This window comes from Pygocentrus nattereri, chromosome 29 (assembly GCF_015220715.1).
Source record: "Pygocentrus nattereri isolate fPygNat1 chromosome 29, fPygNat1.pri, whole genome shotgun sequence".
In the NCBI taxonomy this organism is placed as follows: Eukaryota; Metazoa; Chordata; class Actinopteri; order Characiformes; family Serrasalmidae; genus Pygocentrus; species Pygocentrus nattereri.
In genome coordinates, this window is record NC_051239.1 from 21,222,236 (window position 1) to 21,239,217 (window position 16,982).

A 16,982-nucleotide genomic window follows, 5' to 3' on the forward strand; every position below is an offset into this window, starting at 1 on the left:
TTCACTCATGGAGATTTCAGCAGATTCCCAGAAGCTTTTGATGATATTCTGCACCAATGAAATACCTAAAATTTTTGCAAATGCTAATTGAGTGTTATTCTTAAAGTGTTGACTTGGTGAACCCTGACTTATCCTTGCTCATAAAAACTATAACTTTCCTGGATGCTTCTAGTCTACCCAAGCATGACTGAACCATCTGTTAAAGACGTTTTGGAAACATTCACGTTACGAATTGAATCTCAACATTTCACAGTGTTTGTAGTTTTCAATTGACCCTGTCCCAACTTTTGAAAGTTTACAAGGTAACACATTAAACTGAATCTACAAATCACCGCTTTTTGTTCTCATTTGCATTTTCCCTACTGTCCCAACTTTTTTGGAATTGGGTTTTTACCTGTGAATTTTGAGCTGGATGATAGGGTAAATATGAGAATGTTTTTGCTGCATCTAATTTGAGCTATCAAAGTGTTCCTGAAAAAAAAATTTCTGAAACTGACGGTGTCCCTGTGGCAAAGCTAAACATTCACGCTGTGCCTGCTGGAGAACCGCACACAGACAGAATTATTAAACCTATACTGTCCTAGCAAGAAAAGCAAGCACACACAGAGATGTCAAATTCATGCTGGTCCTAAAGGAAAAACAAACACAACCAGATTCATGCTGTTACTGGAAAATATGCCTAATTAAGCTACAAAAAAACAACAGCTGAAACAGCTATAAGACATGTACCAAAAAATAAGTCAGGTCAGCTTGAAATTTTGACCCTTCTACATAGTTTTATTTATTTATTTGTTTGTTTATTATTTCTCAACTTTTAATCAAACATTCTCCATTAAAAATTGTCTCAAAAATTAGAGGCTTTTGCTTCTCAGGCTTCTGACTATAAATATGCTCAATATGCTCAAACCACATCCATTATGGTTGTGCAGACTTGTCAATGCATTTTAGGACAAAGCATGACTTAGAGTGAACTATTTAAAAGAAGCAAACTTAACAAGCCAATAAGTAAATTAAAAGGGTGAAAGAAATGGGACGTAGTTGACCGTTATCTCTGCAGTGCACTGGGGACAGCGCTGACTCCGGCTGTTTTCCACTGCCTGGCTCTTACTCATGATGGACAAGAGGGTCTGCAGTAACACGTCCAGCAAACTCTCCACCATCATCTCCACCTCCTCCTGCACACACGAAGACTCCTAAGATAGCAGAGGAGAAAAGGACATTGAGCAGATCTAATCACAAACAGTTCTACAGTATGCAGCATGATATCATATGAATTTGCTTCATAATAAAGGTTTCCTAAACAGTTATTGGCAGTGGCAGTCACTATTCACAAAGCTTAAAAGTCTGAGAGCTGCTGCTTTAAAGAACCATCTTTTGGAAGGCTATATATCAATATTTTAATACATCACAGTGTACATCACAAAAATGTTTTAAAACATCATGTTTTGCCATATTGTACACACAGAGAAAATCAAAAGAAGTTCTTTGATAATAGCACTTAAAGGAATGCTTTTGTTATCTTTAATGTTTAAGAGTGTGGAAAGATACCTGAGCACTTGTGTTGAGGATGGAGAAGATGCTGCTCAAAATTCCTGCACACAACAGCAGCTCTCTCTGCTGTCTCAGGTGCAGGTGAATGTGATGTAATACTACTGGAAGCAGAATACTCCGGGATTCTGAGAGAGAGAGAGAGAGTGAGAGAGAGAGAGAGAGAGAGAGAGAGAGAGAGAGAGAGAGAGAGAGAGACCAGTGAGAATGTAAGAGGGAATCAAGCTTCACACACTTAACCAGTATGGTGCAAGATAGTTTGATAAGCTTATCAAACAGATTCTTTAAATCTGTCTAATTTCAATTAATCAAACATCTGTGACTTGTGGGGTCACAAGCAGGGCCTTTTCATCCATTATGAGTGGTGGGGCACTGCACTAGTGGTTACCATGAGCAAAATATCACCATCACTGATACCAGTACTGCGTGCCAGCCAATAGTGAAACAGTATGGGTGCAACACTTCAGTTACAACAGATAGAAGCTGTTGCAAGTGTTGCCAGATCAGGCACATTCCCACAAATATGGGCAGATTTAAGTTGGATTTGGCCACACCCAACCAACCAATCAGCTATCAAAACTTAAAATGAATTTTAGTCAGCTATTACTACTACTAACACTACTGCTATTAATATTAGTAGTATAATCACTTGAAGGTAGTTTGTGGGTCCCCCTCTGGTGAGCCTGGTTCCTCCCAAGGTTTCTTCCTGTTCTGAGGGAGTTTTTCTTTACCACTCTTTCTTTACCCCTGGCTTGCTCACCGGTTTAACAAGAATGTAAAAACTCTGTCTTTTCTGGAATTCTGTGAAGCTGCTTTGTGACGACATCCGTTGTAAAAAACGTTACAAATAAATTTGATTTGGTTTGATTAGTCACTCCTGTTGAGAGGCTGCCCTCCCATCTCCCAAGATCTGTTCAGTATTGTCTAGCCAGTGTTAAAAATGTGTATGAGGTATAGTTACACTTGCAACATTATTGCTATTGATTTGCCTTTCTGACAGCATGGGATCATGGATTTTCTCATGTACATATGAGCCTGTACTCCTTAGCTAGCACTTCAAGACAAAACACAAACCTTCAGCCTTGCAGTAAAAAAGTGCTTCAACTTCACCAGGCAATCAATGTCTTAGTTTAAAGACTAAAGGAACATATAGTTACAGTACACAGTTAACAGCACCTGGGTAACTACTTTGTTTTATGCAACTGTGATAAGCGCCGTTATATGGACTGAGGAACATTTTTCCGCTCAGTATTTCCAAAATGCCACAGCTCACGCTGTTTTCTGTTGTTTGACAGATCTGAGGTTCATGAGTTTACAGAGTTAAAGTTCACCTCTGCATGAAATGTAATTTAGCAGTACTGCAAAAAATAATAATTTTTCACATTCTTTCTCATTCAAGTAACGTGTATACTTATGTTAAGACTTTATAGGACAGATTTTCACATTTTATTACAATGACAATTGACTTGTAACAAAATGCACAGACGCTACAAATACATGTAGATTCATTTGGACTTATGAATTGTTTTGATTTATTGAAACGCATCAGTTCAAGAGAAAGAGTAATTCACAAGTCAGACACTGCTACTTCATGATCACACCAAACGTCAGTATTAACTCCACCACTAACAGCGAATAACCTGTACTATTCAATCCAACTTGCTTTAGTGACTTGGAACTCATTCTGAGATCTTGACCCTAACAGATAGATGACCAACCTGGGAAGTAGAAGAGTCTGCTGTCCACAGTACGAGAGATAGATTGGAGTTTGACCACGTCCATGGACTGACCAATGTCCACCGTACCGGGCATGCTCGCTAGTGTCCCCCTCACCAGCTCTGCCACCTCTTGCACTGTAAACATCTGAAGAAGCTCATCAAAGATGTCTGGGAAGCTGTTTAATAATGCAGCCTGGAGAGAAGGAGGACACAAAGACAGGTAGGTGAATAGATACAAACGTTTAAGAAAATTCAAACAAATTTGACCATAATTAAATAGTTAAGATGTAAAAGTCATTCAGAGTAGTTTGATAAAAAATGCACCATTCTAAGGAAACTTACAGAGTCAGAATTAGTCATATCGATGGTGACAGGAAATCCAGACGTCTAAAGCATTTAATGCCTCTAAACCTTCCTCACAATAAGCTATTACTCATGAAATAGTTACAAATACAATGCCTGATGCCAGAATTTTTTTTTGGGGCTTAAAACTTAATTTTCAAAGCACATTCATGGCAGAGAGGTGCATACAGGGTGCTGTAAGTAACTTATAACTTTTTAAATTCACCACTATTTTATCATTAGCAAGATCACATGCACAAACCCAGAAGACATATGTAGTTTCACTAATCATTTCAGACACAAAAACATGATGATCTTGGGCTTCTATCACTACCACTTGTAACGCAATCTGTGCCAGTAACTTCCACTATTATCTCATGAAAGTTACATAAAACATATTAAATACATATGAAAGTTACATGCCTAACTTTGAATAGACACCATGACGTCTGGTTCCTATCACCACTGCTGTAAAGAAATCTTCTCTACAATACATCATTTGACATCAAAACATTCTGAACGATGATCACAGAATATCTCTTATTTCCCAAAGGAAGTTGTAGAGTTACAGCGGTAACAACAATAATAACTGTACAATTTATGCATAGGTATTAGGAGAAGCTATAAACTGTACAAAATTTAACAAGACGTGTGCTTGGAACCTGAGGTTTAGGAGAGAGGGAAAGAGAAGCAGAATACATGTAGCAAAGTGAGATGTAATACACTGCTCAAAAAAATAAAGGGAACACTTAAACAACACAATATAATTCCAAGTAAATCAAACTTCTGTGAAATCAAACTGTCCACTTAGGAAGCAACACTGACTGACAATCAATTTCACAGCTGTTGTGCAAATGGAACAGACAACAGGTGGAAATTATTGGCAATTAGCAAGACACACTCAATAAAGGAGTGGTTCTGCAGGTGGGGACCACAGACCACTTCTCAGTACCTTTCTGCTTTCTGGGTGATGTTTTGGTCACTTTTGAATGTTGGTGGTGCTTTCACACTCGTGGTAGCATGAGATGGACTCTACAACCGACATAAGTGGCTCAGGTAGTGCAGCTCATCCAGGATGGCTCATCAATGCGAGCTGTGGCAAGAAGATTTGCTGTGTCTGTCAGCGTAGTGTCCAGAAGCTGGAGGCACTACCAGGAGACAGGCCAGTACACCAGGACACAGGCCAGTACACCAGGAGACGTGGAGGAGGCCGTAGGAGGGCAACAACCCAGCAGCAGGACCGCTACCTCCGTCTTTGTGCAAGGAGGAACAGGAGGAGCACTGCCAGAGCCCTGCAAAATGACCTCCAGCAGGCCACAAATGTGCATGTGTCTGCACAAACGGTTGGAAACCGACTCTATGAGGACGATATGAGGGCTCGACATCCACAGATGGGGGTTGTGCTCACAGCCCAACACTGTGCAGGACGCTTGGCATTTGCCAGAGAACTCCAGGATTGGCAAATTCTGGTGCCCTGTGCTCTTCACAGATGAAAGCAGGTTCACACTGAGCACATGTGACAGACATGCGGTTGGCCCTGGGTTCCTCCAAATGCAGGACAATGCTAGACGTCATGTGGCTGGAGTGTGTCAGCATTTCCTGCAAGATGAAGGCATTGAAGCTATGGACTGTCCCGCCCGTTCCCCAGACCTGAATCCAATTGAGCACATCTGGGACATCATGTCTCGCTCCAAACACCAACGTCACGTTGCACCACCGACTGTCCAGGAGTTGGCGGATACTTTGGCGGTCCAGGTCTGGGAGACCATCAGGAGACCATCCGCCACCTCATCAGGAGCATGCCCAGGCGTTGTAGGGAGGACCTCCATTGGTTATTAATTTTGGTTGATTTCCATTGATGATTTTTGTGTGATTTTGTTATCAGCATATTCAACTTTGTACAGAACAAAGTATTCAATGAGAATATTTCATTCATTCAGATCTAGTATGTGTTATTTGAGTGTTCCCTTTATTTTTTTGAGCAGTGTATATCAGTCAGTTCATGGGCATTTAACTGCCATGTAAGTTGATTAAACCTAGGATAACAGCCCAAAGTGTGGACTGAAGAAAACTTTTTGATGAAAAATTTTTGAAAATGCACATTGTGTGCATGGTTATTGTGGTTATGTGCATTATAATGTTGGTGGTTCTTAGGCTGAATGTAAAGTGAACATTTCTGCATTACATTCTGCTATATAATGATACAAAAAGTTAATGAAATGGCTGGCTCAAAGTTCATGAAATGACTGGCACCATCAAAAATGGCATAGAATTTAATTTGCAAATACCCTGATAATTAATTTTTGTGAGTCTGTTAGACTGTGCGTAATTTTTCTCCCATTGTGTTTTATGAGGAAGTATTGAAAGGCTCTGCAAAATATCTGCAAAATATTGTTCAGTTGATCCTAGTTTTATAGTTTGAAGATTGAAATATATTACTCAAAAATATTAACTGATGGATTACTTGATTTATGGATGCAGACCAAGTTTTTCAGACCAAGTATGAGTACATGCTTTTTAGTACTATCAGACTCTGTATCTGTACTCACTGATACTGTCTGATATCATATCATATGATATAACGGAATTAACTAGATATCTGAATAAATAAGTGCAATGTACCTTAACAGTTAATTCTTTAAAATCTAGCTGAAGTCATCTGTTTATTAGTGTGGCAGCGAATACTAACTAGGCTTATGCTACATAGTATCAGGCTAGTATCAGCTGTTTTTGGTATCAGTGCCTTTTCATGACATTGAGTGCAGGTAAATAAGCATGTTATCAGTATGACACTAGTATCGGTATCAATGAACCCCTGACATAATTACTAATATAACGTATAATGACAGCCCTTGTTAACACATATTCCCAAATTTTCTACCAGTAAGGATATGGATGCATCACCTGTGTGCAGACCAGTGTCTCAGCATTACGTCCGTCCAGACTGAGCAGAAAACGGATGGAGTGGAAGAGCTCTTGAATGCTGGCTCTGAACTGCTCCTCCTCCAAACCACACGTAGCCCGCGAATACAAAGCCCGAGACTGGACTATAAACTTAAACAGATACTCCAGTGCCTAAAGCAAACACACAACCATCCATACTATGAATTTAGAGATGTTCCTGAAGCCTTTAGGTCAAGCAAGGGTGTTTCTAGGTCTAGAGAAGGCTATCATTGTCAAGGTTATTAATAGTTAATTAGGATAGGAATGCTGGAGATTCTTCTGTGTACTGATGTCTAGTAGGAGTGGCTGAAACAATAATAGGAGATTTGTACAAACCACATGACTTCCTTTAAAATGTTAAACTGATTGCCTTTCATAATGTAAATTTAAGCCATACATCAACAAGTCCTAAGAAAAGTCTACGTAAGTTTTTACTACTACAAATATCTGCCCAATTTAATCATATGCAGCGATACAGATGGCTGTAGCTTCAGCAGGGATCAAAGTCATAATCTCCTGATGATAGGGCCAGTGCAATGAGCATGTTACTGACCCTCATAGCATCTTGAATGTGGTCTTGGCGTACAACCTCAGCAGAGCGATCCATGTACCACTTCAGACAGCGGATCAACTCCCTACAAACACACACACAAACATACACATTCAATGATATAAGCAATATGTGATATAACACCAGCTATAATATGAGTTGTAATTATAATTGGCATGACGTTGGGATGTTGTGTAAAACATAAATAAAAACAGAATATGATGATTTGCAAATCCTTTTCAACCTATATTCACTTGAATACACTACAAAGACAAGATATTTAATGTTCAAACGGATAAACTTTATTGTTTTTTGCAAATATTCACTCATTTTGAATTTGATGCCTGCAACACGTTCCAAAGAAGTTGGGACAGGGGCGTGTTTCCCACTGTGTTACATCACCTTTAACAACGCTCAATAAGTGTTTGGGAACTGAGGACACTGATTGTTGAAGCTTTGAAGGCGGAATTCTTTCCCATTCTTGCTTGATGTACAACTTTAGTTGCTCAACAGTCTGGGGTCTCCCATGATGTGCCACACATTTTCAACGGGAGACAGGTGTGGACTGCAGGCAGGCCAGTCTAGTACCTGCACTCTTCTACTACAATGCCACGCTGTCGTAACACGTGCAGAATGTGGCTTGGCATTGTCTTGCTGAAATAAGCAGGACGTCTCTGAAAAAGACGTTGCTTGGATGGCAGCAGATGTTGCTCCAAAACCTGTATGTACCTTTCAGCATTAATGGGGCCTTCACAGATGTGCAAGTTACCCCTCCCATGGCCACTAACACCCCCCCCCCCACAACATGAGAGATGCTGGCTTTTGAACTTTGCGCTGATAACAATCCAGACAGTCTTTTTCCTCTTTGGCCCGGAGGACAAGACGTCCATGATTTCCAAAACCAATTTGAAATGTGGACGCGTCAGACCACAGGACACTTTTCCACTTTGCGTCAGTCCATCTCAGATGAGCTCGGGCCCAGAAAAGCAGCCAGCATTTCTTGGTGGTGTTGATATATGCCTTTCGCTTTGCATGGCAGAGTTTTAACTTGCACTTGTAGATGGAGTGACAAACTTGTTCACTGACAATGGTTTTCTGAAGTGGTCCTGAGCCCATGTGGGAATATCCCTTACAGAATGATGTCGGTTTTTAATGCAGTGCCGCCTGAGGGATCGAAGGTCACGGGCATTCAATGTTATTTTTCTGCCTTGCCACTTACTTGCAGAGATTTCTCCAGATTCTCTGAATCTTTTGATGATATTATGGACTCTAGTTGGCGAAATCCCTAAATTCCTTGCAATTGCATGTTGAGAAACATTGTTCTCAACAGTGTTGTTAACAAAGTGGTGAACCTCGCCCCGTCCTTGCTTGTGAACGACTGAGCCTTTCAGGGATGCTCCCTTTATACCCAATCATGACACTCACCTGTTTCCAATTAACCTGTTCACCTGTGGAATGTTCCATACAGGTGTTTTTTGAGCATTCCTCAACTTTCCCAGTCTTTTGTTGCGCCTGTCCCAACTTCTTTGGAACGTGTTACAGGCATCAAATTCAAAATGAGGGAATATTTGCAAAAAACTATAAATTTTATCAGTTTGAACATTAAATATTGTGTCTTTGTAGTGTATTCAATTGAATATAGGTTGAAAAGGATTTGCAAATCATCGTATTCTGTTTTTATTTATGTTTTACACAACGTCACAACTTCATTGGACTTGGGGTTGTATTACATGGAAACATTAAGTACTGGCCAACACCTGTCTGATTTTCTTCAGTTTTAAAATTAGCTCTTTTTAATTGAAGCACTTCATTTAACCACATGTACCCTAACACTAATGAGTTAATAAAGAATATTTACAGTAGCTACATTAAAGTGCTTCTTACTCTTCTGCCTGAAATAGGTGAGAGGGTATTTTCTAGTGTGGTTCAATCACTCTCAGCCAACTACAGAATCTGACTAACATCAGACTCTACAACCAGACAGAGGTGCAAATTGGTAGCTATTAGCATTTGTATGGAGTAACTTATTTGCCCTTTCAGAATTAGCATTTAGTGACTGCTTGAATTCTATGAGGAGAAGTAACTGCTAAGATTCATGTTTTCTCCATGAAGCTGAAGTTGGCTTGCTATTCTCCAGGGTCTTTTTGTTACCGCATTCTGTAACATGTAACAGCTGCTTCATTTAAGGTGGAACAAAAAATTCAAATACAAAGCTAGCTAACTTACCGTTCCCTGTAGCTTCAGGTTTTCTCTTTGCTCTGGTAACTGACCCATTTGGGTGATATCTTCTTGGATTAATTAAAATATTTGATGTATTAGAATAGGTATCTGAAACTTGTATGAAAAGCAGTCCTAATATGAAGTAATATTCAGTTAAGCTTTACTGAAGGAAAACTGCAACATACAAAGTAAAGAATGTGCCACTTGAATGTCTGTTACAAGCTTCAAATGTGTTTCTTACCATTTTGTTTCAAGTGCAGTTGATGTGAGACTTATTTTCTTATTCATGGATTTTGTTGTTCAAAATGGTACTTTGTGAGACAAACATAATACAAATCTCTGAATTTCAGGCTTCGTTAGATTGTGCTTCTTACAAATCAATTAAACACAACAGCATTCAGAAATTGAATCAATGGAAATTAGTCAATAAACTAGAACAAATAGCTACTTTTAGGCCTTACTTTGTTACAGTGAGCTACTCAAAGTACTCAAACACTCTCGTAACATGACATGATATAATGTGAGTGTGTGCTATTTCAGGCTAGAATTATTACAGGATTTGATCAGATTCATCAGTATCCTTCGATACTGATATGCCATCTCTAGTTATTATATGAGCTGTGATGTGAGCTACATCTAATGACCAACAGTACAGTTTGGTGGAGGTGGAATATTAATCTGTGAAGGGTAATGTTAATAATACAGTAAACAAATACATTTTACACAGTCAGATGATTTCAACATTGTGGCAAAAGTTTAGGGAAAGTGCTTTCCTGTTCAAGGACAGTTCTTCCCCTGTGCACAAAGAGGTCCATTAAGACATGGTTTGACAGGTTTGGTGCACAGAGCACTGACCTCAACCCCACTAAACATCTTTGGGATGAACTTAAGCACTGATTACAAGCCAGGCCTTCTCATCCAACATTAGTGCCTGACCTCACAAATTCTCTTTTGACGGATGGCACAAATTCCCCCAGACACCTGGTAAAGCAGAGGCTGTTATGGCCACAAAGGGTGGCCATATCCATATTTTTGCTCATGGTTTTTGAAAGAAATGTCCAACAATCTCATTCAGGTGTCATTGTCAGATGTCCACATACTTTTGGTCATATAGTATACAATGCAGAAATTTGAACTGAATTTTTTCTCTCTATATGATCTCATTAGACAATGTAATAAATGGTCAATTTGCACTTTCAGGTAAGTTCAACTTTACCTCTTTCTTTTTTTTCTTTACTGAATAAAACAGTTCTAGAATAAATCCTTCATATGATAACTACTCTTCACATGGCCAGTTCTTTATGGAAACAATGTGAAAATTAAAGGCTAAAAAATGACAATTAAAAATTGTTTTGCTTGTTATCTTGATTCAATTGCGTTAGCAGTGATAAAGACATGCTATGGACCACAGAGTAACAGCCCTGTCTGCACCTCAAGTAATTACAGCACAAACAGAGGTGCAGAGTATTTTTTTCTGAGATCTGAGGGGACAATGTGTTTTGTGTTAATTACTTGTAGGCCAGCGCTCCTGCAAACTGGTTGTGTATGTAGGCGTCCATAACTGGCCGAAAATGGTAATACCGTGAATCCCTGAGGAGGTTGATGATGAACACCTGCAACAAAGGCACAAACACACATGAGTCATGAGTGAACACTATGGCTCACCTAAGCAAAAAGAGAAGATTGTATTTATTAATTAATGTATTTAAAGTTTTGAATCATGGGTGACAAAAAGAATATCCTAGATATTTTTATTATTTGTAAATGCACTTAAGCTAAAGAAACATACACAAATACAAATTTCTTACCAGAGACTGAAACACTAGTGGTCCATATTTGTCAATGTTATCATCAAGAAGAGAAAACAGTGTGTCCAGTACATCCTGCAGGAACTGTAGACAAAACACAAAACAATACTAATTTTCATTTATAGTGTTCTAGCAAAATTTTTCAGCATCAGAAAAAAGCAGAAAGTATTTATCATATATTTAACACAAAATTACACGGATGTCTCAACAACTAAATCTAGCATAACATTTTTCAGTATTAGGGGTGTCCACCCTTTATTACAGCTTCTATTATTTTTGGGAGATTTAGGCCCAGTCCCATTTCACCCCTCTTGCCCCTACCACTTTGCCCTTAGCCCTCTATTTTCCACATTCACAGCTAGAGGAAGAGTGTCACAACTTTTGTTGAGATACAGGGACAGGGCAAAGTGTTAGGTCTACATGGCCCTTCAAATGGAGTGCTTTGAGAAAAAAAGAAAGATGACTACACAATCGACCAAAGACACTCACGAATGTTAGTATTTTCTCAGTTAACAAATTATGATTACCATTGTTTTATCTTAGTTTAATATTATTTCAATGTATTACGGTCCACTTCTTGAATGCTAACATCTTAGTAGCTAGCTAGGTAAATTTCCTGTTCCACCTTAAATAGTTCAACAGTTGATGTTGATGTTGATGCCTGAAACTCCAGAATGTAACTGCTGCTCCATTTAAGGTGGAATGGGAAAATTCAGAAGAGAAGCTGGCGAAAAAGCTTTATATCACCAAAGATTTACGGGTGGATGATGAGCAGGACCAACAAGGACTTTTCTCTCTCTGCTGCGCTATGCTTCACTGAGTCCTGGCTCACTGAGTCGACCCTGGACAGTGACAGTGCGCTCCAGCTCCACGGCTTTAACCTGTACAGAGTGGACGGCTCCACGGACCGCTCCACAGAGCTCTCGGGCAAGAAGAAAGGTGGTGGAATCTGCTTTTACATCAACCAAGGCTGATGTACAGATGTCACAGTGTTAATGAAAACTTGCAGCCCTAATCTGGAAACACTTTTTATAAACTGTAAACAATTTTATGCCCCTAGGAAGTTTTCATCTATCATACTCACAGGAATCTACATTCCACCCCAGGCGTGCGTGCACGAGGCGCTGCACGCCAGAGATGGGGACTCGAGTTTGGGACTCGTACTCGAGTCGCACTTAAGTCGCATATACAGTGACTTCAGACTCGACTTAGACTTGCATTCAAAAGACTTCCAACTCGACTTGGACTCGTGATTTGAGACTCGTGAACAATCTTTTATTTGTAATGTTCTTTTGTGTTTCATTTGACAATCTCTTCTCCGCCTGTCTGTATGCTTTTCACTTCCCCCTGACGTAACGTCACGTGACTCAAATGCGCGCCGCAAACCATCGCAATCATGACGGCGCCGGTGAGGACGCTTGCTTCTGCTCCTCCTTTTATAATACGTTTTGGGTACAAAAACTTCGCACAAGTGGAAAATAAAAGAGCAGCAAACTGCAGCGTCTGTGGAATTAAAATACAGGACGCTGGTTCCACCACATCGAATTTTATTCGCCACCTGAAAACCCACCCGGAAAGGTGAGTCACTGCCTGAAAGGTTATTAGCATCTGCTAAACAAGCTTAGCGTCACAGTTAGTGTGTTACTTATAACAACCGAATGTTTACCCAGTTAGCTTGGTATTGACTGGAAAAGGAGAGGCATTTAATGTAATGTTTTGGCCTCTACATTCAGATAAAAATAAGCTGTAACGTGCAGTATTTTAAGCTATTCATGTCTGACTAATTTGTTTATCAAGGCTAAGTTGGTACACATTACAAACTAATAAATTTGAGAAGCCTAATTACTATTCCAAATAGATATCCATGTTCATCTACAGGTTTTCTGAATTCTGTAAAGCAAAAAAATTGGCAAGTGGAGAGGGACAGAGCAGCATTGACTCTTTTCTGACTCACTCAAAAGGAGTGCAAGTGTACAGCCAGGGACATCCCAGACATAAGGCCATCACTGAATCAATAATCCAGGACCTTATTATTTCTTGCAACCTCCCCTTGTCTTTGATTGACAAGCCCAGCTTTAAAAACTTTATGGCAGTGGTAGAGGAGAAATACTGCCCACCAAGTCGCAGCACAGTAACCAGGCATCTAAGTGAGCTTGCAGCAGACAAAATGTCCAAGATAAAATCCAAGTTAGAGAAGACAGACACTGTTTCTGTGACTGTGGATATCTGGACTGACAGGAGCATGCGTGGCTTTTTAGGTATAACATCTCATTTTATGGAACTTGAGAAGAATGGCCCAAGACTACAGTCAGTCCTTTTAAGTTGTGAGCGTTTCACAGGGTCACACACTGGACAAAGGATAAGTGAAAAGTTTGAAGAGATATGTGACAACTTTAACATAAAACACAAATTAGATTACATCATCTCTGATAATGCTGCTAATATGAAAAAAGCTTTCACAGTTTGTTTCCCCTCTACTGTGACTGATTTTGCACATTCCCTGCAACTTGTTGTGCGAGATGGACTGAAAGAAACAAAATGTATAAACAATGCAATGGCAAAATTGACAAAATTTTGCAGTTTGCTGCATTCTACATGTAGCATGAAGGAAGCATTTGAGGCTCAATATGGAGCCAATCACAGCATCCCATCTGCTGTGTCAACAAGATGGAACTCAACGCTTCGCCTTGTGGAGGCAGTCACTGATCTGGATCTCCAAAATCTAAATTTTTTCATTTACCAGTTTAAGCTATTATACATCAGAAGTGTCATAACAGACCATTACAACTATAAAGTGATTTGCAACTGCAGTGTCATTCTAATATTTGGGACTTGACTTGGACTTGAGACCAAAGACTTGAGACTTGACTTGGACTTGAGACCAAAGACTTGAGACTTGACTTGGACTTGAGATCAAAGACTTGAGACTTGACTTGGACTTGAGACCAAAGACTTGAGACTTGACTTGGACTTGAGATCAAAGACTTGAGACTTGACTTGGACTTGAGATCAAAGACTTGAGACTTGACTTGGACTTGCAAAAAATGACTTGTGAGCATCTCTGCTGCACGCACTTGCGGACCAGATCACAAGCTCAAACACACAGATTCTGTTTTTATCATTTTAGGGGACTTCAACAGAGCGCAACTTACCAGCGAACTGCCTAAATACAGACAGCATGTTACCTGCCCCACCAGGGAGAGTAACACTTTAGACCACTGCTACAGTGTTAGCATCGCTCTGTTCCCTGTGCTGCTCTGGGCCTCTCTGATCACTCTCTAATCCACCTCCTTCCAACCTATAGGCAGAAGCTCAAGTGTGCCAAACCTGTAGTCAGCTCTGTGAAGAGGTGGACCAGCGAGGCTAAAGAAAGGCTTCAGGACTGCATGGAATTAACAGATTGGAGTGTGTTTGAGGAGCTACAGGCAGCCTGGATGAATATACGGGTACTGTGACATCCTACAGGATGGCGGCACGGTGGGTAGCGCTGTCGCCTCACAGCAAGGAGGGCCTGGGTTCAATTCCCCGGCCGGGCGACCGGGGTCCTCTCTGTGTGGAGTTTGCATGTTCTCCCCATGTCTGCGTGGGTTTCCTCCGGGTTCTCCGGTTTCCTCCCACAGTCCAAAGACATGCAGTCAGGGCAATTGTGTAAAATGATCAAATTGTAAGTCGCTCTGGATAAGAGCGTCAGCCAAATGCCGTAAATGTACATCAGCTTTTATGAAGACAGCTGGTGTTCCCACCAGGACTCACATAAAATGTCACAACAACAAGCCCTGGTTTAATGCCAGACTGAAACAGTAGCGCCGGTCTAAAGAAGCAGTGTACAGGAGTGGAGATCAGACTCTGTACAATCAGGCAAGGAAAGAACAAAGAAATCAGAGCTGCTCAAACAAGATGAATAGTATGGTGTCCACAAATGAGCCATCAACCATCTGGAAGTGCCTGCAGAACATCACCAGCTACAAACGGACACCCCCCCCACCCAGACAATGGGTGACCGTCAGCTGGCTGATGAGCTTAATACCTTTTACTGCAGGTTTGAAAAGCCCAGCTCCACACACCCATCCAGCACAGATTCACACCCTCCTGTCATTCAGCCATCCATTAAGCCTACTCGGAAGATCTGCGAAAAGGACGTGCAACGAATCTTCAGGAGACAAAAAGTGAGGAAGGCACCAGGATCAGATGGTGTTTCACCCTCCTGACTGAGGGTCTGCACTGACCAGCTCGCACGAGTCTTTATAGCACTCTTTAATAAATCGCTGGAGCTGTGTGTCGTACCTTCCTGCTTCAAACGTTCCACCATAGTACCAGTTCCTAAGAAAGCAACCATCACAGGATTGAATGACTATAGACTCGTTGCATTGACCTCAGTAGTAATGAAATCCTTTGAGAGACTGGTGCTCTCCCATCTGAAGAACACCACAGATCCTCTGCTAGACCCCCTGCAGTTTGTATACTGGACAAACAGGTCGGTGGACGATGCAGTGAACATGGGACTCCAGTTTATTCTTCCACAGCTTGAACACTCAGGAACATATGCAAGAATTTTATTCTTGGACTTCAGCTCAGCCTTTAATACAGTCACCCCAGGACAGCTACACAACAAACTACTCCAACTCAGCGTGCCAAGCCCCACCTGCCAGTGGATCATTAACTTCCTCACTCGCAGGGAGCAGCAGGTGAGGTTGGGAAAGTTCACCTCAAACATCCAGATCATCAGTACAGGCGCTCCACAGGGTTGTGTCCTCTCACGAATACTCTTTTCTCTGTACACGAACGACTGCACCTCCATGGACCCCTCAGTCAAAATCCTGAAGTATGCAGATGACACTACAGTCATTGGTCTCATCCAAGATGGTGATGAGTCTGCTTACAGATGGGTGGTTGATCAGGTGTTCCTTTGGAGCAGGCAAAATAACCTGGTGCTGAACACAGCAAAAACTGTGGAGATGACAGTGGACTTCAGGAAGAGCCCTCCAGCCCTGCCAGCACTCACCATCCTGGACAGAACTGTGGTGGCAGTGGAGTCCTTTAAGTTCCTGGGCACAACAATTACCAGGGACCTGAAATGGGACAGCAACATCAGCTCCATCATCAAAAGAGCCCAGCAGAGGATGTACTTCCTGCGTCAGTTGTGCAAATTCAACCTGCCCCAGGAGCTGATGGTGTGGTTCTGCACAGCCATCATAGAATCTGTTATCACCACGTCCATCACAGTGTGGGGCAGCTCAGCTACCAAGCATGACCTCCACAGACTGCAGCGTATAATCAGGTCTGCAGAGAGGACAATTGGGGTTAAGTTGCCTACACTGCTGGACCTGCATGCCTCCAGAACCATGAAGCGTGCAGAGAAGATCTCCACAGACCCCTCTCACCCCAGACACCACCTGTTCCAGTTCCTTCCCTCAGGCTGGCACTTCAGCCAGATGAGGATCAGGACATCCGGGCTACAAAGGAGCTTCTTCCCACAAGCCATCACTCTCTTAACAGTTAAAATATCACACAAAACAATTCCAGCTTCAAACTGCACTTCTACCTATACTCGTATATAGTATCAAGTTCAACTCCATCCTCTGGAACTGCTGCTCAAACTATTGTTTGTTCTAGCAACTTACTCACCTGCCATATTGCACCACCTATCTGACTGTCACATCATTAAACCCTTTTTCTGCCACTATACACCCTTTAACTGCTGCTGGACTCAGCACTTTAACTTCAGACTCATACTTTGCACAATGTAAGGTTTACAGGTATGACTGTGTGTGTGTGTGTGTGTGTGTGTGTCTGAGTGAGTGAGGTAGGAATGCAGGTTTTATTTTATTTTATTTTGTTATATTTTGTTTTTAT

At 41.1% G+C, this 16,982-nt stretch overlaps 1 protein-coding gene across 1 annotated transcript in view; it reads right to left on the minus strand.

The window, feature by feature from the left end:
• LOC108434414 (dedicator of cytokinesis protein 3-like) overlaps nucleotides 1-16,982 on the minus strand; it is a 101,533-nt gene that overhangs the window by 37,354 nt on the left and 47,197 nt on the right. Inside the window, exons 20-26 of the mRNA XM_017709513.2 lie at nucleotides 11,130-11,213; nucleotides 10,834-10,934; nucleotides 7,105-7,186; nucleotides 6,513-6,683; nucleotides 3,267-3,459; nucleotides 1,549-1,676; nucleotides 1,044-1,193 (exon numbers count right to left, since the gene is read on the minus strand). Coding sequence (XP_017565002.1) covers nucleotides 1,044-1,193; nucleotides 1,549-1,676; nucleotides 3,267-3,459; nucleotides 6,513-6,683; nucleotides 7,105-7,186; nucleotides 10,834-10,934; nucleotides 11,130-11,213 — 909 coding nt within the window. The remainder of the gene's footprint in view (nucleotides 1-1,043; nucleotides 1,194-1,548; nucleotides 1,677-3,266; nucleotides 3,460-6,512; nucleotides 6,684-7,104; nucleotides 7,187-10,833; nucleotides 10,935-11,129; nucleotides 11,214-16,982) is intronic.